Source organism: Sinohyriopsis cumingii, chromosome 15, assembly GCF_028554795.1.
Source record: "Sinohyriopsis cumingii isolate HCF-2022 chromosome 15, ASM2855479v2, whole genome shotgun sequence".
Taxonomy (NCBI): domain Eukaryota; kingdom Metazoa; phylum Mollusca; class Bivalvia; order Unionida; family Unionidae; genus Sinohyriopsis; species Sinohyriopsis cumingii.
Window position 1 is genome coordinate 89,863,121 of NC_142975.1, and position 25,837 is coordinate 89,888,957.

General features: G+C 34.3%; 2 protein-coding genes across 3 annotated transcripts in view; one reads left to right on the forward strand and one right to left on the reverse strand.

Annotated features, from left to right (window-relative positions):
- LOC149782279 (solute carrier family 35 member E2A-like) overlaps nt 1-16,636 on the reverse strand; it is a 31,275-nt gene extending 14,639 nt beyond the window's left edge. The window contains exons 1-3 of one of the 2 annotated variants that reach the window (XM_089933655.1): nt 16,512-16,636; nt 7,290-7,776; nt 2,465-2,600 (exon numbers count right to left, since the gene is read on the reverse strand). In XM_089933655.1, the coding sequence (XP_089789781.1) occupies nt 2,465-2,600; nt 7,290-7,545 (392 nt within the window). In that variant the 5' untranslated portion in view covers nt 7,546-7,776; nt 16,512-16,636. Of the gene's footprint in view, nt 1-2,464; nt 2,601-7,289; nt 7,777-16,502 lie in introns of both variants that reach the window. The other variant, XM_089933654.1, reaches the window with a different exon arrangement.
- Nucleotides 16,637-16,774: 138 nt separating this feature from the next.
- Nucleotides 16,775-25,837, forward strand: part of LOC149782280 (ubiquitin conjugation factor E4 B-like) — a 76,802-nt gene continuing 67,739 nt past the window's right edge. Inside the window, exons 1-2 of the mRNA XM_089933661.1 lie at nt 16,775-16,960; nt 25,032-25,248. Of these exons, the coding sequence (XP_089789787.1) occupies nt 16,937-16,960; nt 25,032-25,248 (241 nt within the window). The 5' untranslated portion in view covers nt 16,775-16,936. The remainder of the gene's footprint in view (nt 16,961-25,031; nt 25,249-25,837) is intronic.

Here is a 25,837-nt window from a genome sequence, read left to right on the forward strand (position 1 = left end):
TCACCTAGAGACAACCATCTTGTTACACAATGCTTCAGTATTTTTTGATCTTTTCCTCACGGATGGTGAAGGCTTTTCAGTTCTATATATTTATTCATACTTTCATCTAAATAATATATCTCCACAATATCAAAACTTGTGGGCATTTTATCTGCTTTATTTTTATTATTTAAATGTATCAACTGGCATGAACAGCTACTTATGTATACTGACGGATTCACATAAGTTACATGAACAAATATGCCTTTGTTGGAACCCATCAGCATTAAAGCATTGTCTGGTTCAAATGCAATACAATAATTCAAGCTTACATTTCTCTTTTTCTAATCTTTATCTGATAATGCGAAAATAATTTTCCCAGTAGAGGCTCTATCACATGCTAGAACTGACAAAAAAGCTTCAGTTACAACTGCATGATCAAAATATCTAACAACTGGGAACAACAGAATAGCAGCAGTTTTTGTTCTACCACACTGATAACTATTTGTTACTGATGATTTGGGAAATATGCATATGAACAGCTTAGAAGCATGGTCTTAGCAGCAATTGCAACATTATGCTGAAGTAAAACGTTTGTAAAATAGACCATGACTTTTCTGTCATCCAGTTCAGTTTTTGGCACTATAGATCCCAATCCAAAATAAAGCAAGCATGTTACTGCTAGATTTCAATGCAACATATTCTTTTTTATTTATTCACATGGTGGCAAAAATCATCTTGCCTACTTTCTGCAATGCTCAAGTCTATATGATGTAACATGCATAAATTAAATGGTTGCCTTCCTACTGTTTTTCTAAACATGACATAGTATCTATTATCTTTTTCATATTTTTGTGTCCAATGTTTCAACCATATAAGAGGCTGACTGTTCACTCTGTTTTTAATGACTCGCTTGGATGGTTTGCCACGAGTACTAATATACAATAAGTGCTGGTTTACCACTAATATACCATGAGTGCTGATATACCATGAGTGATGGTTTACCATGAGCTCTAGTATACCATGTGTACTGGTTTACCATGAGCACTAGTATACCGTGAGTGCTGGTATACCATGAGCACTAGTATACCATGAGTACTGGTTTACCATGAGCACTAGTATACAATGAGCACTAATATACCATGAGTGCTGGTTTACCACTAATATACCATGAGTGCTGGTATACCATGAGTGCTGGTTTACCATGAGCACTAGTATACCATGTGTACTGGTTTACCATGGGCACTAGTACACCATGAGTGCTGGTATACCATGAGCACTGGTTTACCATATGCACTAGTATACAATGAGCACTAATATACCATGAGTGCTGGTTTATCATTAGCACTAATATAACATGAGTGCTGGTATACCATTAGCACTAATATACCATGAGTACTGGTATACCACAAGCACTAAATATACAATAAGTGCTGGTTTACCATGAGCACTAACATAACATCATGAGTGCTTGTATACCATTAGCAGTAATATATCATGAGTGCTGGTTTACCATGAGCACTAACATACATCATGAGTGCTGGTATACCATTAGCAATAATATATCATGAGTGCTGGTTTACCATGAGCACTAACATACATCATGAGTGCTTGTATACCATTAGCAGTAATATATCACGAGTGCTGGTTTACCATGAGTACTGGTTTACCATGAGCATTAATATACCATGAGTGCTGGCTGAACTACTCTTAATGGGATCCATACCATGTCCATACGAAAGGCAGTTGTATTTCAGGGATTTAAATTTTAGAGTAAGACAATTTTATATACCCAAAAAACCTTCAGAGATCTTCTGATGCATTTTTCCATGGCTGAGCTGTAGCTGCCAAATGAGAATTTCCTCTTCTCACCACTGTTTTTAGATGACATTTCTAATTTATTATGCTTTGTTTTCATTGGTTTTAATGCCACTTCCAAGACATTATTGCTTATATCAGAAATGGGATCTAGGATGTAACAAAGACCAAAAAATCTGTCTCAGTAACAAGATTATCTCTGTGATGAACAATGGCTATCACTGTGCTTCTGTAGCAAGTTAGAATCAATGACCTGTTAAAGGATGCTGTAAAAGTGGCCAAAATGGGACTTGAACCTAGGACAGCAAATCAGCATTATATCTACAAAGAACCATGTAAGTTTAGCTATCCCAAAGATTGTACAATGAAGATGAAGCCAAAATTGGTAAAATTCTTAAAATAAAAAGTCCTTTTTTTATACTATTAACCACATACTGTTAAAAATTTCCAAGACCTTCTCAGACGGAATATCAATATGGAACAAAGGCTGCCTCCATTAGTAACCTCCTATGACATTAAGGACAGCACATCAGGCTTTTTCTATATACCCATCCCCACCCTGACCCTGCAGAGGGATACCAATGAAATGGAATGGCCTTTGAAATGGTTGCTTTAAGAAGGTTAATAGTTTTTCTTTTTTTAAAAATCTGAGTGGCATCCAAATTACCTCATTGACCCAACAAGGATCATATTCTTCCAGAAATGTTTAGGTTTGCCCTCACGGTTCACTGGCTTGTAAAATCCAAGTGGGTAGTACATCTGTAGGAAACCCAATGTTGTAGTCATCACCATTTGCATTGCCCCTGAAAAGAGAACACAACAGAAAAGTAATCACTGTGTACAACAAAAACAAACATCCACATAATCTGCATTTGCTAGTTTGTCAGTTTTATTGAAAAATCCATCGCTGTTAGATGAGATTACATTTATCCAAAGGTTAATAATCTACCTGTGTTTAACTTTGGCAATGACACACTATTTCATTTGTGTTTACTGGATGCAAAGAGCAGAATGTGAACATTTGTGCTTGATGAGTACAAGGGATTGTATGTGAACATTTGTGTTTATTGTGAACAAGGAATAGCATGTGAACATTTGTGTTTATTGGGAACAAGGAACAGCATATGAAGATTTGTTTTTATTGGGAACAAGGAATAGCATGTGAAGATTTGTGCTTGATGAGTACAAGGGATTGTATGTGAACATTTGTGTCCACTGGGAACAAGGAATAGCATGTGAACATTTGTGTCCACTGGGAACAAGGAATAGCATGTGAAGATTTGTGCTTGATGAGTACAAGGGATTGTATGTGAACATTTGTGTCCACTGGGAACAAGGAATAGCATGTGAACATTTGTGTCCACTGGGAACAAGGAATAGCATGTGAAGATTTGTGCTTGATGAGTACAAGGGATTGTATGTGAACATTTGTGTCCACTGGGAACAAGGAATAGCATGTGAACATTTGTGTCCACTGGGAACAAGGAATAGCATGTGAACATTTGTGTCCACTGGGAACAAGGAATAGCATGTGAAGATTTGTGCTTGATGAGTACAAGGGATTGTATGTGAACATTTGTGTCCACTGGGAACAAGGAATAGCATGTAAACATTTGTGTCCACTGGGAACAAGGAATAGCATGTGAACATTTGTGCTTGATGAGTACAAGGGATTGTATGTGAACATTTGTGTCCACTGGGAACAAGGAATAGCATGTGAACATTTGTGTCCACTGGGATCAAGGAATAACATGTGAACATTTGTGCTTGATGAGTACAAGGGATTGTATGTGAACATTTGTGTCCACTGAGAACAAGGAATAGCATGTGAACGTTTGTGTCCACTAGGTACAAAATAGCATGTGAGCAAGCTTTGCTTGGACAGTCTAAAACAAACTGATACTTTTATATATTAGTAATCTGTTATTCAAAATTCACTAAACATTGATGACACTAGAATATTTAAATAATTGGAACATTTGAATCAACCTCCTCAATCCACTCATTTGGTGTGTGTGTGTGTGTGGGAGGGGAATGGACTCTTCTCAACTAATAAATATAAATACATGAGTGTACAACTCTCCCTAATTATAACGAATTACTGCTATGGACCCCATTACCAAAATTGAACCATTCCATTTGAGCATACCACAATATGGGTTGAAGGGATTCAACATGAAGCATAGAATACAGTATTTTGGGGATAAATTAAATGCACAAATATCATGAAATGAAAAAAATATATTTATTTTTGCATAAGCTAACTTAACATATTACTATATGTTGGAATGGAATTTCATTTATTCTACTTCGCACCCCAAATATACAAACTCAACGACTGAATTTTTAATCATTCTCACCACTGAGTACATATGTCATCAGTTATGGGCCCAACTACCAAGTACTGTGTTAAAACAAGTAAGAGTTGTATATACCTCTGAAAATTTGGATTTGTCATGTCTGAAGCCCATCCTAACATTTTCTCTAAACATTTTGAAGACAAAATCGAAGATCAAACCACATAATCAGATTACAGGCTTTAAATTAATGTCAATCTACTAACCCACGGTTAGTGACTCTGCCAATGGATCACTAAAACCCAATCATTACTAATCCACTTGAACAATGAAAAAATAGCACCTGGCACTCATAACAGTTAAGAAGTGGTCTTGTGGAAGGTGTATCAAATAAAACGTTTAGTCAGCATTATCTTTAAAGGTTAATTGACCTGTTTATTGGGAACTAATAGCATTTGCTTATCCTCCCATTATTTTTGTATCCCACCACCAATTTTAAAAATGAAAAGTATAGAGATTATAAAAAAATGCACAAAATGTAACCCTTTCATTCATCAATAATTTTTAACCTGACTGTCAACAGGGGGGCCCTAACACTGCCATGCAAATACTGTACCAACATCTTGTACAATACAAGGTACAATAAATTACTTGTTGTGCAAACAGACAAGTGTTAAATCATTTGGCAAGCAAATCTGTGAACTACAGTTAAAACAATCGTCATGCACATGGAACTACCCTGGTGTACTGCCACAAGACATGTTCTTTGCCTATACAAAAGAAATAGCTAAAATATATTTTAAGTCCTGAGTTTGCAATGAAGCACTGATTTCATTACTAAAAATATATGTACTGGGTATCAGGCCAGAATTGACCTATTGGAAAAGATCTCCCGATCCAATGAACAATCCAGAATCATACTCAACAATTTTTTTACTATTTATATTGTTGTTGATAAATATTCAATGCATAATGCTGTGAAAATTGTAAACACATGTAAGTATTTCCAAGGTGTCAAAACATACCCAAACCAAAACCTACCCAAGTCAAGATGTACCCAAACCAAAACGTACCCCAAGTCAAAACATACCCAGACTGAAACATACCCAAATTAAAACATGACCCACACTCGCATTAAATAATAACATAATTTTAGTGTATTGTGTTTATTGACAGTGACTGGCCTGATGAGCAATGGAAATCGGCAGACGCTATGGAACTATCTTATCTTATAATCTAGCTTCAAAGCACATTAAGAAATACATAAATTATTGCTTGAATATATTTATGTTGTGTTTTCCCATTGAGAAAATTTTACCAACTGATCTGAACCATACTTGATGATTGCTTCATGTGTTTTAACCAGTACTCATACAATTATTAGGGCCAGTTTTCAAAATTAATTCCATTTTCCATTTTGTAATAGAATCATATGTATACATCTGATGACTCAAAGCTGACTTTTGACTAAAAAATAAAAACACCAAATAATTTCCATTACAACTTTATTTGCTATGTGTTCCATTTTGTATTTTATTTTATTTATATTGCGTTCCATAATTTCCATTGCGAATTTAAGTTATACCAGCTTGAATCATCAGTAATATTTGATTACTGTGACAATTAACTGCTTATGAAAAAAAAATGCTGAAATTACCAAGAACAGAAGCACCATAAATTTAACTGGATTTAGGTGATTTTCTTCATGCGAGTCAGCACACATTTCTAGTTCAATTGTCTGTATGCAATAAATTTGATTAATGTAATAATTCAATTTTATAGGGTTTCCATGCAAACCGATGCAAGAAAATTGTTGGCCAGTGAACTTCTTTTAATGATAATTAGCATCTCTGCCGAACATTACACTGGATCTGGGTGGATTGCAGGTGTTTAATTTTTCATGTTCACCTGATCTGATTATTCTAAAAGTTTGTAGGAATACACAGATTTTAATACAGCTAAATATTTCATATTACTCCTTAAATTCACCAGTATTTAACAAAAATAAATAAAGTATCATTTATGATTCAAGTTGACATGACTAAAATACGCAATGGAAAAATTTAATGTAATGGAAATAAAATAAAATACAAAATGAAAGAATGGAACACAATGCAAATAAAAAAACTATTGAAGCAGTCATCAAGGATGGTTCAGATCAATTGGAACAATTTTCTCCACAGGAAAACAACACAAATATATTGAAACGATACTTCTTAACTTAATGACATATTTCGTAATGTGCTTTGGAGCTAGATCATAAGATTGTTTCGTTGCATCTGTTGATTTTCATTGCTCATCAGGCAGGTCACTGTTAAAAGTATTGCAATAATGGATATTTTGCACTGATTCTGATAGCCCAAAGGCTAGAGCACAAGTCTATAGTTAAGGTGGTCTTGGGTTCAAGACACACTCTATGCATTCATTTCCCTCCTGTAACATTTGCATGTCACAAACAATGATGGGACACATATAACCTTTGAACATTTTACTCTTAAATCATTTTGCAGGGATAGAAGTGCCTGGTATTCAGGTAAAATGGTGTATGCAATTTGGCCTTGCATGTATATCAACCAAGTTTATGTAATGGAACCCAACTACTAGGGATATTGTGTCTTCTGGATCCTTGCCTATCTCAGTATAAAGATATAAAACACTCTACACTACTCATATTATAGTTTATGCCAATAAAGGTCCAAACTGGCATTAACTATATGTCCCCTTTGTGGCTACTATTTACCATTTACCATTCCTAAATGTGTGCAAATTTTAACCCATGAAGCTTTTAAAAATAACAAACTAACTCCCATTTGCCAAGACACTGACTAGTCAAGAGCTAAATTCCAACACTTGCCATGGCAAAATTCACCTACATTAATTTTTATGAAAAGTATTTTTCCCTCATATTGACCATGGACCACCCTGATCATATCCCATATATTTAATGGAAAAACCTCCTCTGAGGGAACTCAGATGAAAGGTACAAAAATACAGCTGGATAACATATGGGGAACTTATCTATAAAGCTGTGTGAATTTCCACCCAGCAGTTTATGAGAAATTACTGACAGGGGCCAGAGGTAAATGAACAAATAACAATATCCCCAATGCCTGAGCATGGGGATAACAAGACAGACTTCCATGAGCTAATTCCAACAGAAATAATGTATTTCTAATTCAAAATAGTTTGACTTACCCAGTAATGTAGGATCTCCTTTTAAGGATGACAGGATATACTTGTTCAAAAATAGGGTACCACAGCTGAAGAAGTACCAAAGTATTAAAAAGAATAAAGCTCTAACATCCTTCAGACCCCTGCTCTCCTTGTCGTCATCATCATCATGCTTAACAATGATGCTTTTAGTGGCCGGGGTAAACCTGGAACTATCCATCGACATTAGGAGAAAGTCGTTCTCATGCTGATCTGTGGTGGCACTGTATTGTTTGGTCATCCTCAAAATGAACCCACTACTGTAATTGTAAGGTAGGTACTAAGGGGTTGGATATGTTCACAAAGGGTTCAGTAAAGGCTGTGAAATGTTCATTTACTATTCAGACTTAGCTATATAATGTGGTTTGTGATGATGTAAATTGCGCGTTTCCATTTGTCTTAAGTTATGAAAATACATATTTGCTAGTCCAGGTGCAGAGAAAGGACCTGGGAGTCACATCTTGTCAGCCTTCTGTAAAAGAGAAAAATTAAATGGTGGGTAATTGAATTAGTATCATCATTATTCTTCTATTCTGCAAAATATAGAATTTTTTACATCAATCTGTATTATGCCAAAAATTAAATTCAACGACAAACCATTATATTTTGTCATTTAATTTAATGAATACAAAATGTTCTATTAGTTTCAGAAATGTTCTATCTTCATAACTAGTTTTACTGTTTATGAAACAAGAGATTACTGTCGCTGCCCAAATATCCAGACATTACAAAAATTACTTTTCTCACTGATCTCATTATTCATGTACAAAAAAATAGAGCTGAAACAAATACCTGAATATTTGAATCAGAAAATAGTTTGTGACTATTCAAAAAGAAAATCTGTTTTTGAACATTGATTTTTTTCCCTCATGAGAAGTGACACCTGAAACTAGACTCTGCATATTGTGCTGTCCATGTATGCCTTTTGTCATTAAAACAGTGACAACAACAGGAATCAATAATATCAACTCCATTTCTCCCGAAAAACACAAAGTGAAAAACTTATACAGTTCAAAATCTGACCACCTGCGTATTCTGTTCAAGTCAGGGCCACTGTTAACATGTTGGTTTTCTTTACCTTTTTATTAGCGGGAAACCCACAACAGAATTTTTTTGACAGCAAAGGCAATCCAAAACCTTGTTTGCTATAACATGAACTACACGTTAGGAAAAATTAATCTAATGAAAAACTTTGCAGAATGAAATTTTTAATTTAAATGTTTTAATAAGAGGGGAAAACAAATCTTTGTTATGAAACAGCATGGAAAAAGAATTTTTAACAGTTAATTGTATCTTTAAATATGAATAATTTATGGAAAGCCGGAAAAAAAACTTAAAAAATGCATCCTACTCTTTTTCTTCCATACTACTGCCATCATTATTTATGACTGTTTTATTGCAGTTAATATGCGTTTGAAAGTGATGAAATATATTACAGATGCAAATATTAATACAGGGACATCTTAAACGATATATTTATTTACTTTGGCCTAATTATCACTTTCCAATTTTATGTCACGTGTCATTTATTTCAGGGGTACAAACCATGGACATGTGAATCTTTACTCAAATACACTCAAATACACTCATATACATCATTTTTAATATTAAAAGTATGTTTATATTGTTTTACTGGTGTAGTTAAACAAAAATTGTTATATTTTGTAAAATATTAATAATATATATTAGTAATAACCTGTAACTTTCAGCTTTCTACTGATCATGTGATGATGAAATACAGTTTAAACCTGCAGTTGAATCTGCTTTGACTGATTTCATTATTTAGTACCTTACTGTATATTTGTGATTTCATTATTTAGTACCTTATTGTATATTTGTGATTTCATTATTTAGTAGCTTATTGTATATTTGTGATTTCATTATTTAGTACCTTATTGTATATTTGTGATTTCATTGTTTAGTACCTTATTGTATATTTGTGATTTCATTATTTAGTACCTTATTGTATATTTGTGATTTCATTATTTAGTACCTTATTGTATATTTGTGATTTCATTATTTAGTACCTTATTGTATATTTGCGATTTCATTATTTAGTACCTTATTGTATATTTGTGATTTCATTATTTAGTACCTTATTGTATATTTGTGCATGTTAATAATTAGTATATTCTTTGTGTTTATCAATAATCACTTCATTAGACACTGGCATTAGAGTTTTATTGTAATGTGTGTGTATGCATGCTTATCAACCACTATCTTAACTAAGTACTATTTGAAGGATTCTGGGATTACTCAACCCATAACAGTCAGCCAGAATGAACTTGGCCTACCCAAATCGACCCATAATGTAAGAGAGAGAGAGAGAGAGAGAGAGAGAGAGAGAGAGAGAGAGAGAGAGAACTTTGAAATATAATTAGTGAATTAGATCGGGCTTATGGAAAAGGCAAATTCATATATATATAAAAAATTACTGCATCAAATGCAGAAACTGTTTTTGCAGCAAAAGCAAAACCATGCATGCATTTATGGAATCTATGGGAACATATGAAAATGTTTTAATATAATTTTTCTGTTTTTACTTTTACAAACATTTTCTGAATAATACTTGATTTATCAAATTGTATGTTGCACAAACATGATTATTAAAACAAATACAAGTTGTTCTTTGAAAAATGTAAGTAATGCTGGTGCCCCCCCCCTCGCAGAGAGACCACCTCGGTGGCCTAGTGGTTAAAACATCTGCCTTGGATGCGAGAGGTCATGGGTTCGAACCCTGGCAGTCATACCAAAGACTTCTAAAAATGGCACAAGCAGCTGCCATGCTTGGTGCTCAACATTACGAGTTAGGACTGGTCGGCCTGGTGTCAGGATAATGCGACTGGGTGGGACATCATGCCATATGCCTGTGACATGATGCCCCAGTGCTAGACTTCACTATAAACTGCCACAGTGCAGACATCATAGCGATATGACTGAAAAATTGTTAAAGCTACGTAAAAAATCCAAATCTCAAACCCATCAGAAAATCAATCAGTTGCTGGAGCATATACATGTTCCACAAGCTTTTAAACTGGATTTAGGTGAGTTCTTGCATAGGAGTCAGCACATATCTCCAGTTCACATGACGGTAAGTGATAAATCTGACTAATGCAATTAGATGCAAGAGCACATAATGCAATAAAATTATTGGCACTGAGCTTTTTTCTAATGATAATTAGCATTTCTGCTCAGAGTTAATTTAGATATGCATTGATTGCTGGGACCGCTCCAGTGGCCTAGTGGTTAGAGCATCTGTCTAGGGTGCAGAAGGTTGCAGGTTCAAACCCCAGCAGTCATACCAAAGACTTTTAAAAATGGTACGAACAGCCGCCTCGCTAGGCACCCAACATTAAAAGGGTAGTGTTAGGACTTTTCAGCATGGTGTCAAGATAATGTGACTGGGTAGGACATCATGCTAAATGTCTGTGGCATGATGCTCCAGTACTAGACAGTGCAGACATCATAGCGATATGACTGAAAAATTGTTAAAGCTATGTTAAAAATCCAAATCAAACACACACACATTGATTGCTGGGGTATAATTTTTCAAGTTTGTTGGAAAGTAGACTTTACTGCATCTAAATAAAAACAAAATACACAAGTCTAAAAATGTCAGGTTGAGATGAGTATGTTGTGAATTGATTACATATCAGTTTTGACTGTAAACCTTACATATCGAGCCTACAATTTATATAATAATAATGTGGATGTAATAATCTTATTTTCAACAGTTATTCAATTGTTTGAAAAATCTGAGTACATTTCTTTCAATGGTAATTTATTTTGCAATAGAAATATATGGAAAGAACCATAATCCGAGATGAATTAACTTATATACTGTATAATCAACATGTTGAAACTGCCCTTATCCTGTCGCTTTGTCAATTGTTAACCAAGATGAAGGTGTCTAATCTACTATATGTGATTGTAAACCTGTATTGACTTGTGTACCTGATGTCACATGCAAACGTTCCATCCATACACTGTAAATTTTGCATCAACATCATTCCAAGTTTAAAACGTCTGGGTCTTTGCAAGGCCGATATGTTTATGAGCTAAATATCTTTTTTTTAAAGAAAAACATAAGCAAAGAGACAAAGCAAACATTTTTAACTCTGATGTATTTATGTTTAAGCATAACATTTTGCATTTTTGCTTGTCTATGCCCTTTCTCATTCCTTCTTTCAATACTGTCCACAATCAAGAATAAAGTATAAAGAGCCACAAGGTGTCACTAAGAATACTGTACTGTTTATGACAAAACACCGTACTGTTTATGACAAAATACCATAATGTTTATGACAAAATACTGTACTGTTTATGACAATAACAAAATACATTCTGTGACAGTTCAGGTATTCATCCAGACAACTACCTCTTATTCCAATTAACTACATAAACATGTTATTATATGTATGATGTCCAAAATGTATAATGTCAATTTTCTTTTTTTACTCCGAACCAAGACCACCGGCTTCATTCCTATTTTTATTGTATTAGTGTTTAATTGATATTATTTTAATGATGTCATAACATCATCAAATGAAAAGAAGAAATCTCAATAAAAAAATGTGCATAACGTGTCAATATTATTCAACTAAACTAAAGATTTCATGAATTATAAGCTAATAAAACCATCCATTATATTCTTAATTACCTTTTTGCTTTCAAACCAAAGATGGAGAAAGAAATAAAGGATAATGAAAAAATTTTATCCTTCAATTTTAGTCTTACATTAGTTCTACAATGTAAAATATTGACCCTGATATTTATGTTTTGAGGTTGAGGTTTTACTGCCAAAATAATGGCGATATGCAGCGTGTTCCGATGACAATTAAAATTGGAATGATAATTCAAATTTTCAGGAATATATGACAATTGGCAGTCCATGTTGGCGCTTTTCTACAAACTGAAGTCATAATGTTTTAGTCAAATTTCACTTACACTGTCTTTTTTCTAATAAATTCTAATTCTCACACAAGCAAATGGACCTGTATTGAAGTTTCACTGGACTACATGTCAGTTACCTGGAAAGCAATTTATGCCAGAAATGCCGAAATCATATTAAGATGAAGTATGTTTCTTTAATGAAACAAATAAAAATATATTAATATTCAAAAAAGTGTTTTGATAGCCTTGTTTTGTTCAAGATTCTTATCATCCTTTTAAATATGACTTCTCGGTATGATGTTAGTCGACATCAAAATAAGCTACTCAAGTGCCATTACTTAGGCAGTAAGACCCCGACCCCCAAAACATAAATCTCAGGGTTGATGTCTTACATATACCATTTACAGATATAAAACATGTCCAGTATGTTTGAATTATTAATTAGATGTCACATGGCCATAGGATGTCAAAAATAGAATGTGGAGTTTTTACAGTCACCAATTAATGATTGAAAACTGGTCTATGTAGGGATTGTCCCGGGCATCACTAATGTCACAAATTGCAAAAGAAATTCCGAATTGGCAACAAAATATACCAACTGCTGATTTTTTTGGCAAAAACCTTTTTTAGCTGTTTAATTTGTGCATACAATCATGGATTTGGAATGGAGACTTTCAAAGGAACTGGGACAGGAAGCCACAAACTTGATACACAATACACAGGAATCTATCTGTTACATAAACAAATCCTTTGTTCATATTGACAAACCAATCTATACAGTGCATTATTACATTAAAATCCGCTTATGTTGACATCTTGCCTGAGTACTGGATACTGTGATAAACTCAGTCATGCTACCGGACTATACCTACAATCAACCGTCCTTTGAAGACACGAAACGAACCAGCTACAATTAATTGAATGATGGCTAATCCTTCTGTTGCTTAACTTTTTTAAATGTACCAATAAAATAAATTTGCTGAAACTTCAGAGAAAACTGATTATCTTTGAAGTACCAATTGCTGTGTATAAATACAAAGCAAATGGAGAAAATCTCAAACAGAATTATATACTGTCAACAGAGCAACTTTATCATGGGTAAACATAAGTTAGACATTGCATGTTCATCGTCTCATCCTAAGAGTAAGTTAACAAAATTAACAGCATTATTTGGATTTAGTGCAAATTCATCAGAAAACTCTGAACCTGATGTTATACCTGACAGTCCAACATCATCTGCATGTAGTGATGGTAGTAATGCTTCAAGTGCAACACCACATCATGATGAATGGGTCAAAAGTTCCCAAAAATGTCTCGACAGCTGTAAACTTGGGTGTCCGTGGCTGAGATATGATATAAAGTTAAAGCAGATGTTCTGTGCTATATGTATGAAGGCACAAGTCATCAATTCATTTACAACTGGTTGTGATATTTTGAAGGAGCGCATCACCAAACAGGAATCTAGGCGGTTTAACTAATATATGGTAATTTTGCTCATTGATCTTTTACTTTTGCTATCAATCCTGTGCTACGACTCCAGGGACTTAAATTATGCAATAAGAAATAGCAAACCAAACAAGTTTTGCATAATTGAAAATAATTTATTTCTGAAAATACAAAAGTGAAAGAATTAAATTACAGCACGGTGAATGAATTCCTATTTCTTGAAAGTCCTTTCATTTCCAAGAAATTCCAAGAAATCTGAATACGTTCCAACGAAAAATGCCCCTTCTGTGTTGAAGTTTCAAATGTACAGAAAGATTTCCAAAGAATTAAAATAGTCGTTGAATATATTTAGTTAATACCAATCAGTTATTCTATCATGTCATGCAAAAAATCTTGAATCCGAAAACACACAGATTGGGACCTACCATTGGGAAGTTTTTTGCAGCATATTTAAGCACTGTTTTCACTAAATATTCATGGATTTTTCGGGTCCAATACACGTGAAATTCTAAAGAGTCACAGTTTCTCCTGTGGACTGCGTTATTCCCCCCCCAACATGCCCCCATTTCATATTCTGGTCAGCTGTGCCCAAACTGCACAATAGCCAAAGGTTAGACTCGAGTCTCTTTGACAAACTTCAAAGAAACCACCTATTCTACAGTGATTGAAAGCATTAGCAACTGACTGACAAATAAACAATGCCCTTTTCTGTTATAGCGAACAATGCCTAAAATGGGTGTCAATTTACGTTAACAGTTCAAATGTGGTCTCAAGCTACCATACATGTGATAACTATTTCCCACATTTTACATCACACCTTATTTCCTTGTTGTTAACTCATATAGGCATATAACACTGCTTACTAAATAACATTTATTCAGAATGTTTTTGTTGGGGGGGGGGCACATATGCTCTGTGATATGTTTCTTCATTCCTTCCATTAGTTTAATGATGGTAATTAACGCTGATATATATACAGTATATTAATGCCAGGTTAAGTTACATTGTTGTGAATGGCGATCCTAGTTTGCTTGTCGAGAAAAAATCTACACCATTCAATGATCATTCTTGGGATTTAGGAAGCAATTCACTACAAGCAAAGCATGTAAAGCAGGGCAAAAGTAAATTTCTGAACTCCTGGTTCATGGAGATATACTTTGTGAAGCTAGCCATAAGGTGGGGGGGCATTTAATTCCTGAATGCATGAACTCAACAGTTGCATTATATGTCACATCTTACATTGCAAAGAACGACCATAGGGTTTTAATATTAAAATGTCACTAACTAAAGTTCCTTACAAAGAAAAGATATTATTTGGAAAATAATTTACATGTGCATAACATAGATTTGCTTAATACCTTATGTTTCTATTAAAAAGAGAGATAGAGACTGTAGATGTCAGGAAAGTAGATATTTTACATTTAATAATGCATTTATTTCAGGTGACAACAGTCATACCAATGCACTAATGGTGATGCGGGATGCAAAGACCATGCAAGTAGTGCAAAACAGTCATGTAATGATTTATTTTGTAATATTATGACTGTATTGCTTGTTGCCAATAAAGCAATAAGTATCCCTTCATTTTCAGTTTTCATTGCCTATTACTTTACATTAATAGACTTGGAAAAATATTCACTACTTGTTCTGGCAAATGTTTTTGAAAATTGGCAACAAGATATTGAGGTTTGCGATTTTTTTGCAACAACTTTATAAAAGCCAGGACAATCCCTTTCTATCCATATAAATATACATCCAAAGATATATCTAATGTGCATATTTGAGTGTATTTCAACAAAATGACGTTTTGACCATGGACGTATTTCCTGAAATAAATTCTGACACACCTGCATCAACGGTAGCTGGCAAAGAATTTAGAGTTTATAAACATTTTTCAACTATGAATAAAAGAAGCAGATATAGTCAAACGCCTTCTGTGGCTATTTTAATAGTTTAAAATTCACGTTACGGGCACAAACCTTGGCAGGTCGAGAAGGGTGTTACAAAACACCCAAATCCACTCAAATCCACACCCAAGTCCAGGCGAATCCACACCAAACCGCATTGTGTCTACCGTCTCACCTATAAATGACAATGCTCTCCCCACCCCATTTTTTTCTTCATTAAAACTTCGTGTTCTTGTGTCGGGTTGATCAATATTTCAAAGCTAACACCATATATGTGAAGTATATGATATATGTATCTTGTTAAGTATGTCTTCATTTGTCTCTGTCCGTATACCTAATGCCTTTATAATAAGAACGTATTCATAAAGTCAAATAACTCACATTAATCTGAAACCTTTACAAATTTCGTAAGCACGATATAGGTTGATTGCTTTTTATTTGGAAAAAAAATGGGTTTGTGGAAAAAGAATTGTTTAAAAATTAAAATGAAAGGTTATAATCTTAATTATAATCCCACTTGACTCATTACATATCAATAAATCACAGGTTCATTTTAGATCGGAGGAGGGAGGGGAGCGTTGCAATTTAGAGGTGAGATGGCAGACACAATGCAATTTGGTTTGGATTTGGGTGTTTCGTAACACCGGGTCGAGGATACATTTCGTTTCTACCCATCGAAACTAATCTGTCTTGTTTTCTGTAAAAGGGTCGGTGATCTCCAAAGTGACAATCTCGAAATCCAAAAGTGAATGGGGGCTTATTTCTTCCAAACTCACTGTAAAAATGTCTTTATATCCTGTACTACATTATTTATACAAGACTCTTAACAAGGTTGTTTTGACAAGTGACGTGGCTGTCCGTCCTGAACTGGTGATCGAGATCACTGAAACCAACAATACCTTATAAACGTCATACAATACATCTATATGAAGGTCTCTAGTGAAACACTTACTCGTCTTACGTTTCCGCAGAAGCTTATTTCGCACCAAAGTCGGTAATCGACTTGAACATGTCCGTACGTTCACGTGTGTATTGCAGTTTGTGTATACATGTAGGTACGTGAAATATTTGGTATTCCTCGATTGTTATCATTGCAAACCAGTGAACAAAAGTATGAGCTAACCAAAATGAGTAAAGAAATCTAACACCTAATGTAATGATAAGGAACCCGTCTGAAATTGAATTCGACCGATTAAAGCAAAGGAATCAGAATAAATTACTTCCGGGCAAGCAAAACGTCATTTGGCTTTTGTTTCTGGACATAGGGTCTCACATAATATCCTTCCTTTTCGGTTCAAAATGTTCAAAACAATATTAGGGCAGTAATTTTAAGTATTTGAACAATACTGTACATATTTCCGGTCTTGAAGTTGTGTACAAGTCAATATGAGTGAGCTAAGTGCTGATGAGGTTTGTGATAGAGTCGCAATATCATTGCCTTGTTGTTTTTCTTCCATTTGAGGTATTTGTTTGCACAATTCCAGTTAGTTACAAAAAGTATAACAAATCTTAACCAGTTTTTCTTTTTCAAACGTATAAGATAAATGTGTCTTAAAGTTTCTTTCACTATGTACAAGTTTCTTTCACTATGTAATGTACGTTCATTTCCCAACTTTTGAGGGCATGCGAACAGGCTTCACATAGGGTGGGTGGGTGTGGTATAGCCAAATATAATGTACAGAGCGTAATAAGTCAAAACTGCTACATTATTTACACACACACACACACACACACACACAAAGTGTAATATGTATGTATGTACAAGCTGTTTTGCAGAAAACTTATTTAGAAGAGATAAAACATAAAATTTGTTGCATAGGATTTAGCATGCAACAGTATACCAAGAAGTTGGTCTCCGCCCATTTTTTCTTAGAATACTGATGGCAGATCAAAACTTCATAAGCCACTATTTGTGCTAGAGTGTTGGCGTTCTTGATCATGCAGATTATTGGGCTGCTTGCCAGTAATTGATCAATTTAATTTTACTGACCTTTGTATGTGATTTTAAATGTAATCTTTCATCTCTTGAACCATGGTATTAAACCCTTCAGAACACTCACTTTTGCAGTATTAATCCCATTCAGAACAGAACACCTATGTATGCATTGGCTATTTACCTCAAATTTGAATTTTGCTGATGCATGTGTTGAAGGCAGCATCACCCCATGTTAAGAGTAACATGCGGAAACCACGTAGTTGCAGTTTGGTCATGCCATCTCTGCAAAAATTTGAGAGATATGTCATGTCAGAAATTTGAGATGGACTGGTAAATAAATTAGACAAATATTTTAAACTGTATGGAGCTGTGAAAATATGTTACATAATAATAATAATAATAATAAACCTTATAAGTAGACAAATATCATAACCTGTCTATTGATATCTCAAATCACTATGCCTCCTGTGAATGAGCCTCGACGATAGAGTATTGTAATACCCCTTGTGTTATATATCAAAAGACCAGAGTTCAAAACTTAAAAATGCTTTTTATAAATAATAAAGGTGAGACAGAACATGCCTTTCAATATCACTGAGTGACTTTACAACAACAGTGTGTGTCACAACAATATCCACTTCTGATAATACAGAACAATCTTATGTGTCCAAATGCCAAAACACAACATTGTAATACACCATATTATGGTTTAATTAATTATATTATTTAAATTCATGCATATATTAACAGCTAAATTTATTAGATTGACTGTAACACATTCTGACACAGTATTGTGATCTCAATAAAAAAAATTTTTTAGTACATGTGTACTTGAACAGTGTGGGGGAAATAGCAGCGGCTTTTTAAAGAATTATATAATAATTATAAAGCATTTAAATTCAATAGCAATCATGTAATAAATCTATTTAAAAATTTTAATAATGATTCAATTTTGGGATTTTAGAGTGCCAAAGTTAATATTAGTTACATAAAAAATTATAATTGATGGGTTCAGAATAGATGGCCAAAATTTTCTACTTAGATGTTCATGCTTTGCCGCACTGACAGCTATCTGTCGGTGCACTGCCTGCACTCGTATTTATAGACTCCTATTCATGTCACATGACCTTAGTTAGCCAATCAATGTTTGTCCTCCTCAGGGTTAGCCATGGCAGTAACCAAGTCAGCTGTTCAAAATGCATGGAAAAATCCCTCTGAACACAAAATTTAGACAGAATTAAGTTGTTCTTTCAATGTCTGTGTTGTGCGTTTTTGTTTTTAATCTTATTTATATATTCTTTTCTATGATTAAGTAGAACTGAATGAAACGGGCAAGTGAATTTTGATGTGAATCAAGAGATTACAACTTACTGCTGATGCAGTGAGTTGTAATACGGTTAGAAATAGTCCCTATCAAGTACATACTGTTTCCACAAGTAAAATAACAAGTTCTACATAACCAAGAACTTACAATAATGAACAGTAACATTAGTTCTAACTTATTGTTCAACAAAAGTCTGACAAGAGAAATGTGATTCTTCGGCTGGGCACATTGATTCCATCACTAATCCTGCATCTCTGCTGTTTCTGTAATAAAACTCACCGGATGGTTGAAGTCGCTAATTTATGGACTAACATCATATTTCTAGCTTTGATATTCCACACTCATTGAAGATATAATAATTCATTTCCTAAACTATTCATTTGAAATTCCAGCATGACACATGCATCGTCCAGCATGAAAATGAATACTGCACAATAACTGCTATTATGCGAACTTCTTTCCACTTAATGTTGATATTCCAGGGCTTGTAGAACTGCTGATGTCTTTAAATGAATTCCTTGACGAATTCATTAATACTCGCGAACAAGGCGTGACGTTATGAGGACCAGAACAAGGTTGTTAATTGGACAAAGTTTGTGCATGCAAAACTCCATTTACAATACCATTAAGGTAACATAGTGAACTGCCTCATGTTTTTGTGACTATGTTTCATGTGTTTCATGTTTTTACATTATCATTATTAGTATTATTATTGGAAAAGGAATGTAGTTCTTAATAGTGCCAAGTATTTTGGTTTGTTGAGTTAGGTGTTACAGTATCAAGGCAGTCCTGAATTCCAATGGTGTTCTGACATATTTCAATTTTGAATGTGCAAACATTCTTGACGTATCACAGTGATATAATCCAAAATGCCCTTGAATGGATTCACAATAATCCCAGAATAGTTATTTCACCTGAAAATCAAATAGCCCTTTGGAATACCAGTGAATAAATAAAGTCTTCTCAGGTTAAAACAGAACACAAGAATAAGACTGATAAGGTCTTAAGATAACAATGAGTACTCTTAAAGTTGTTGTTGTTGTTGTTCTAGGGTTTAACGCCATTTTTCAGCACAAGATAGGCTATACATGGTGGCCAGTATAACTGGTGGAGGAAGAACCCTGGAAAACCCAGGGAAGAACCACCGACCCACGAGAAGCTACTGGCTACTCTTGAAGTGAACAGCTTTATGTACCACTATACTTGACCATTTTCTGAAAAAATTCTTTCATCTAAATGGAAAATTATTCCAAACTGTAAAAAAATTTGTTTCTGGAACCTTCTAATATCAGAATCGGGACTGTATCTGGACTCAAACGGAAGTAGTTATGCTTTTAATTAATAACTATTTGAATTCATAACTTACAATGATGGACAAATATTAGCCATATATTACTGGTATGTTGTTTACAAAATAAGGCCCAAATAGTATGCATATTTCCTATTGCAGTCATTTTAAAATTTATGTAGGTAGGTATTTTTTAAATTGAAAATTATATATATTATGATAAGCATATATAATGTACTAAGTTCTTCAAGTATTAGGCTAAACTGGCTCAGTTGGATGCACAAATCAATTTCAGTAATTGTGAGATAAAAAGATTATTAAATATTTATATATTTTTTTAAAATTATATTTATTTAAACATTAGATACATTATTATGATTAGTATAGCATTCCAAACTGTTTTGCTCTGGAATGATCATAATGTTTTTCAGTGACATTAATTTCATTACTATTATTAGTATTATTAACAACAAACATATAAATGTGTGTTAGAAGATACTTTGTTGATGGCAGTAAATTCTTACGTATGACACAGCCAGGATACCAAACCAGTAGATTTTGATCAGTAGATTGGCTTGTAAACCAATAGATCTTTTATCGACATAAATTTTGTGTGTTTTAAGAGGACTGAAAAGGAAAACAATTTTTGGACATAATGCACAAATATTCTATTAATAAAACACTAAGTTTCAAAATTTAATGGAAAATGTTGCAATAGTAATGAATACCAGTGTATTGTCATTTAAATGAAAAAGTTTTATAACGTACTTCACTGCAAAGATTTTTTAAAATCCACATGCATTTTTAGTTTTCTTTTTGGTGATCACTGTTGACATGTATGTGATTATTAAGTTTCACACTTGACATGCTCTCAGTAGTTTTCCTGTCCAGATTTCATTTGAATCACTTTCTGTTTTGTGAAGAATGGAGAATGTACTGTTTGTATCGGCATTAGAAGTAGCAATGATATATAGAATCTATGTTGGGGTTTGGACCAAGACAAGGGAATCTCAGTCATGGGGTTACATTATTTGTCTTCTGTTGTTTGATTTTAGAACAACTGCATCAGGCACAGCAGAAGACAAGAAGGGTTTCTTTTTTTAAAAGTAGTTCTGAGCATGTGGACATCTTGACTGAGACGACTGGTCTGAGATGACTAGACTGAGATAAGAAAAGTAAGGTTAGCAAAACAGCTAGATTTTTCTGTCACATGGGTGAGAAAAAACAAGCATGCTTTGCCTGCAAAGAAGTTCACAGGTCATGTTTTCCTTTGGCTGGTTTTTTAATGCTACATTCACCCTGAGAAGGAAGTTCCTGAGTTTGACTTTATATGTTTTCTGGAGTCTCTTATTTGTTGGCCAGTGGTTTTTAGCTTGGAAGAGAGTGCATGTTTTTGCATTTTGGAATGAACAAAAATATATGAGCTGCCAATAAATACTTCTCTAAAACATCTTGAACAATTCAATAACAATTAAAGAATACAAAAACTCAAAGTAGTGTTTCTGATGACATCATATTTTCTGGTTAGTCTCCTTTTTATCTCACCACCATGAAAGGTAAGCTGACTTTGGTCAAAGGCTTGAAAGCCATCATTGGCCAACTTGGATCCCTTTACTACTTGTAACACCTCTTAAATCATTCCACATTTGGATTAAATTTTCCATATTATATTAATAAGGTAATCAATTAACAGCTTGTTATGTTCACACAGTAACCTTCTTAGCTGATTGCTAAGCCACACATCATTGCACTGGTATAATATCTCCAGTTCCCATTAGACTGGTTCCCACAGTTTCTGCAGGGATAGAACATGTAAAAAAAATCATTTTTGTTCTTGAATTTTTTCAAAATCTTTTATTTTTTAAAAGTGGTTGATTTCAAATTTATAGCCATTTCTTAATGTTCGGAATATCATCCCCACCCACTTGTACTGAACTGTGCCTTACAGTGGCAAGAGATTAGAGCATCCACCTTGGATGCAGGGGTCATGAGTTTGAAACACAGTCAAATCATAACAAAGACTTATAAAAATGGTACTAACAGCTCCCTTGCTTGGCTTTCAGCGTTAAGAGGTTAGTGTTAGGACTTGTTGGCCTGGTGTCAGGATAATGTGACTGGTTGGGACACTATGTGTCTGCCACATGATGTCCTAGTACTAGATATCACTATAAATGGCCACACTGCAGACATCATAGTGATATGACTGAGAAATATTAAAGCTAAGTTAAAAATTGAAATCACACACACACAGACACACACACACACCATTAGCAAGATTTAGTTGGTCGTAAATGAAACTGATCCTGCTCAGACATCCAATATGGCTGCCATAGCAGCCATTCTGAAAATCCTGATATTGCTGTGCCACCTGGATGGATTATCATATCAACATGGAGTTTTCACTGAAAGACATATTATGACCTAAATAAAAATAGTGCCAATCTGATGTCCTTAATGTTCATGGCAGCCATCTTGAAAATTGTGTTATTGTTACTTCCGATGAATGGAAAGTCATGCTGGCATCAGGTTTTCCCCAAAAGCTATTTTATGATGTCCAGTTGGTGCTAAATGAATATGGTTCAGCTTGGACATCCAATTTGGCCACAAGAGTGACCATCTTGAAAATCTTATTACTGCTCTTTCTAAATTAATGGTCAAAAAAGCGCATTGTTTTAACTAAAAGATTTCTTATGATGTCAAGTTAGTCTAAAATAAAAATGGTTCCAGACTGATGTAAAAAATGACTGCCATTGAAGTCATCTTGAAAATCATATTATTGCTTCTCCATCTGAATGGGAAGTCTTATCAACATGGAGTTTTCGCCAGAAGACTTCTTACGATGTTTGGTTGACACCAGTCTGAAGTGAAAATGGTGCCTCCCAGACATCCAATATTGCCACCACAATGGCTATTTTAAAATTGTGGTATTGATAAATTAGAATGTATGGTCATATTAGAATGGAATTTAACTAAAAGACTTTTTTTGATGGATAGTTTGTTCTAAATGAAACTTAGGTGCAGATTTGACATCTTGAAATTTTGTTATTGCTACTCCTCCTGAACTGAAAGTCATACAAGCATGTGGTTTTCACCAGAGGACTTTTTGATGTTCTGATATCCAGTATGGCTGCTACAGTGGCTGTCTTTAAACTTGTATTACTTTTCCTCTTAGCTATAAAGTCATACCAAACATTTACTGCTTCTCCTCTTAGCTATAAAGTCATACCAAACATTTATTGCTTCTCCTCTTAGTTATAAAGTCATACCAAACTTTTATTGCTTACTCATCTTAGTTATAAAGTCATACCAAACTTGTATTGCTTACTCATCTTAGTTATAAAGTCATACCAAACTTTTATTGCTTACTCCTCTTAGTTATAAAGTCATACCAAACTTGTATTGCTTACTCCTTAGTTATAAAGTCATACCAAACTTGTATTGCTTACTCATCATAGTTATAAAGTCATACCAAACTTTTATTGCTTACTCCTCTTGGTTATAAAGTCATACCAAACTTGTATTGCTTACTCCTCTTAGTTATGAAGTCATACCAAACTTGGGTGTTCAGCAGAAGACTTCTTATGATGCCCAGTTGCTACTAAATGAAATTGTGTCAATATGTTATGGCCACCATTAGAGCTGTCTTGAAAAAATCTTGTTATTGGTCAAATGGAAGTTGTATAAACATGGGGTTTTAACAAGAAGTCTAATTATGATATCTAGTTGGGCCTGGATAAAAGTATGCATCTGACCTAATACATGCTTCCACATTGAACATATTTTAAACCTTGTCACAAATTCTCCTGAATGGATGGTCTTATCAACATTGGGTTTCACCAAAAGTCTTCTGATGGTGTCTAGTGTGTCCTAAATGAAAATTGTGCCAATTTGTATAGCCATTGTGACGGCCACAATGGTTAATTTGAAAATCATATTGCACACTAGGTAAAAAGAAGTGATGGTTTTATCTTGGATTGCTGGAAATTCGTTTCAGACAGTACAGTTTCAGCCTCTTTGAGGGATTCTTGGTTTTTAAACTGATGCATGTTTAGAAACAGTCGTCATTTGATGCATGTTAAAAAAACACAGTCAACATTTTTTTCTGAAACATTTTTTGGACTGTGCACAATGTATTATTGCCTTTATGATGTAGCACTAGATCATCAGATGTTCAAGTTTGTATTTCGTTGCCAAAGAGATACATGCTCATTCTTGCCAGACTGAACAAAAACATTAGTGGCAACCATTTAATTGTTTAGAAGAAACTGTTGATAATATGTATTGCACAAAATATCTTTAATGTCTGTTTGGTCCTATATGAAAAAGGTGCTGGTCTGTCAACCAGTATGGTTTCTACGTCAGCCATTTTGAATGTCTTGTTATTGCTGCTTTTTATAAATGGAAAGTCTTATCAACTTGGGTTTTCGCCAGAAGACTTCTTATGATGTCTAGTTTGTCCTAAATGAAAATGATGCTGATCTTACATACACTATTGCCTTAGACTGAGAATGTTTTGATAGCCCCTTTTCCTGAATGCATGGATATTTCAGCATAGGATTTCACCAAAAACTTCTTATGAAATCTAGTTGGTCTTAATTACTTTGGTGCCAATCTTGCACCAGTATGGCAGTCACAACAACCATCTTGGCTGTGGTTCCTTCTAAATGGATGGTCATTTTGTCATGGGGGATTTTCACCAAAAAAGTTTGACATCTATAGTTGATTCTAAATGAGATTGGAGTCAATTATATCCAATATAGTCACCACAGCAGCCAGTTTCAGAATCTTGTTATTATGCAAGACTATCAGAGATGGTTTCAACACTTAGTTAAATGATGGAACAGGCTTGTTTTGTATTCTTCGAAATTCATTTCAGCCATTTGAGCACAAGTCCCTCTGAGGGATTCTTATTTTATTGCAATTTCTAATTTAGATTCGACGAAAAAGGTTGGCCAGATTACAGGGAGGAAACCAGGTCAGCAATCCCACCAGTTCAAATGTAGCAGTTGTCACAGATGGAGTCACAAAAGCTGAGAGCCCGGATCCAGAAAGTCAATCCATCCCATCCAGGATGTCGGAGAATTCTCCAAGTGCAACACCACAATCTTCACAACCACATTTCTCACAGCAAAGTGGTAGAACACCTCCTTGTAAGATTCCCTTTGGTGTGACTTTTTTTCTAAAAGCGTTTGAAATCCAAATTTTTACTTTAGTTAACAGCTGTGCATAAAGCAGCAATGCCTCACCAGAATGTCAGTGCAGTTGAATACTTCATATGCATCAGTGCAGGTTAGAAAAACTATACCCAGGGGTCAAAATTTTAAGTTAGATATGATATCTGCTGCACATTTTTGATCCCAAGGTTGGAATCTTCCCATTCTACATTGAAGCGTAATGAAGGGTTATTCTCTCACAAGTGTGAATGAAAAATGAGGGTCAAGCAGAAATGGTGTATTGTGAATTCTGATATAACTTTCAAACAGCAAACATTCATTGAAAATTTTCTTACGGTAAGATAGATCATAAAAAGTTGTGTTTACCCTGAAAATATTTAGTGTAAACTTAAAATGACATTTTAAAACGGTTTTGATTTCAAAAGACAGTGGTTGAAACAGCTATGGTAATGACACTACAAAGCATTTGAATTGTTTACTACACATAGCATGCTCAATAATACAGTGTGAACAAGTGAAAAAATAAAGTCAGCTCTTATGCATATGGTTGAGACTGACACAAAAT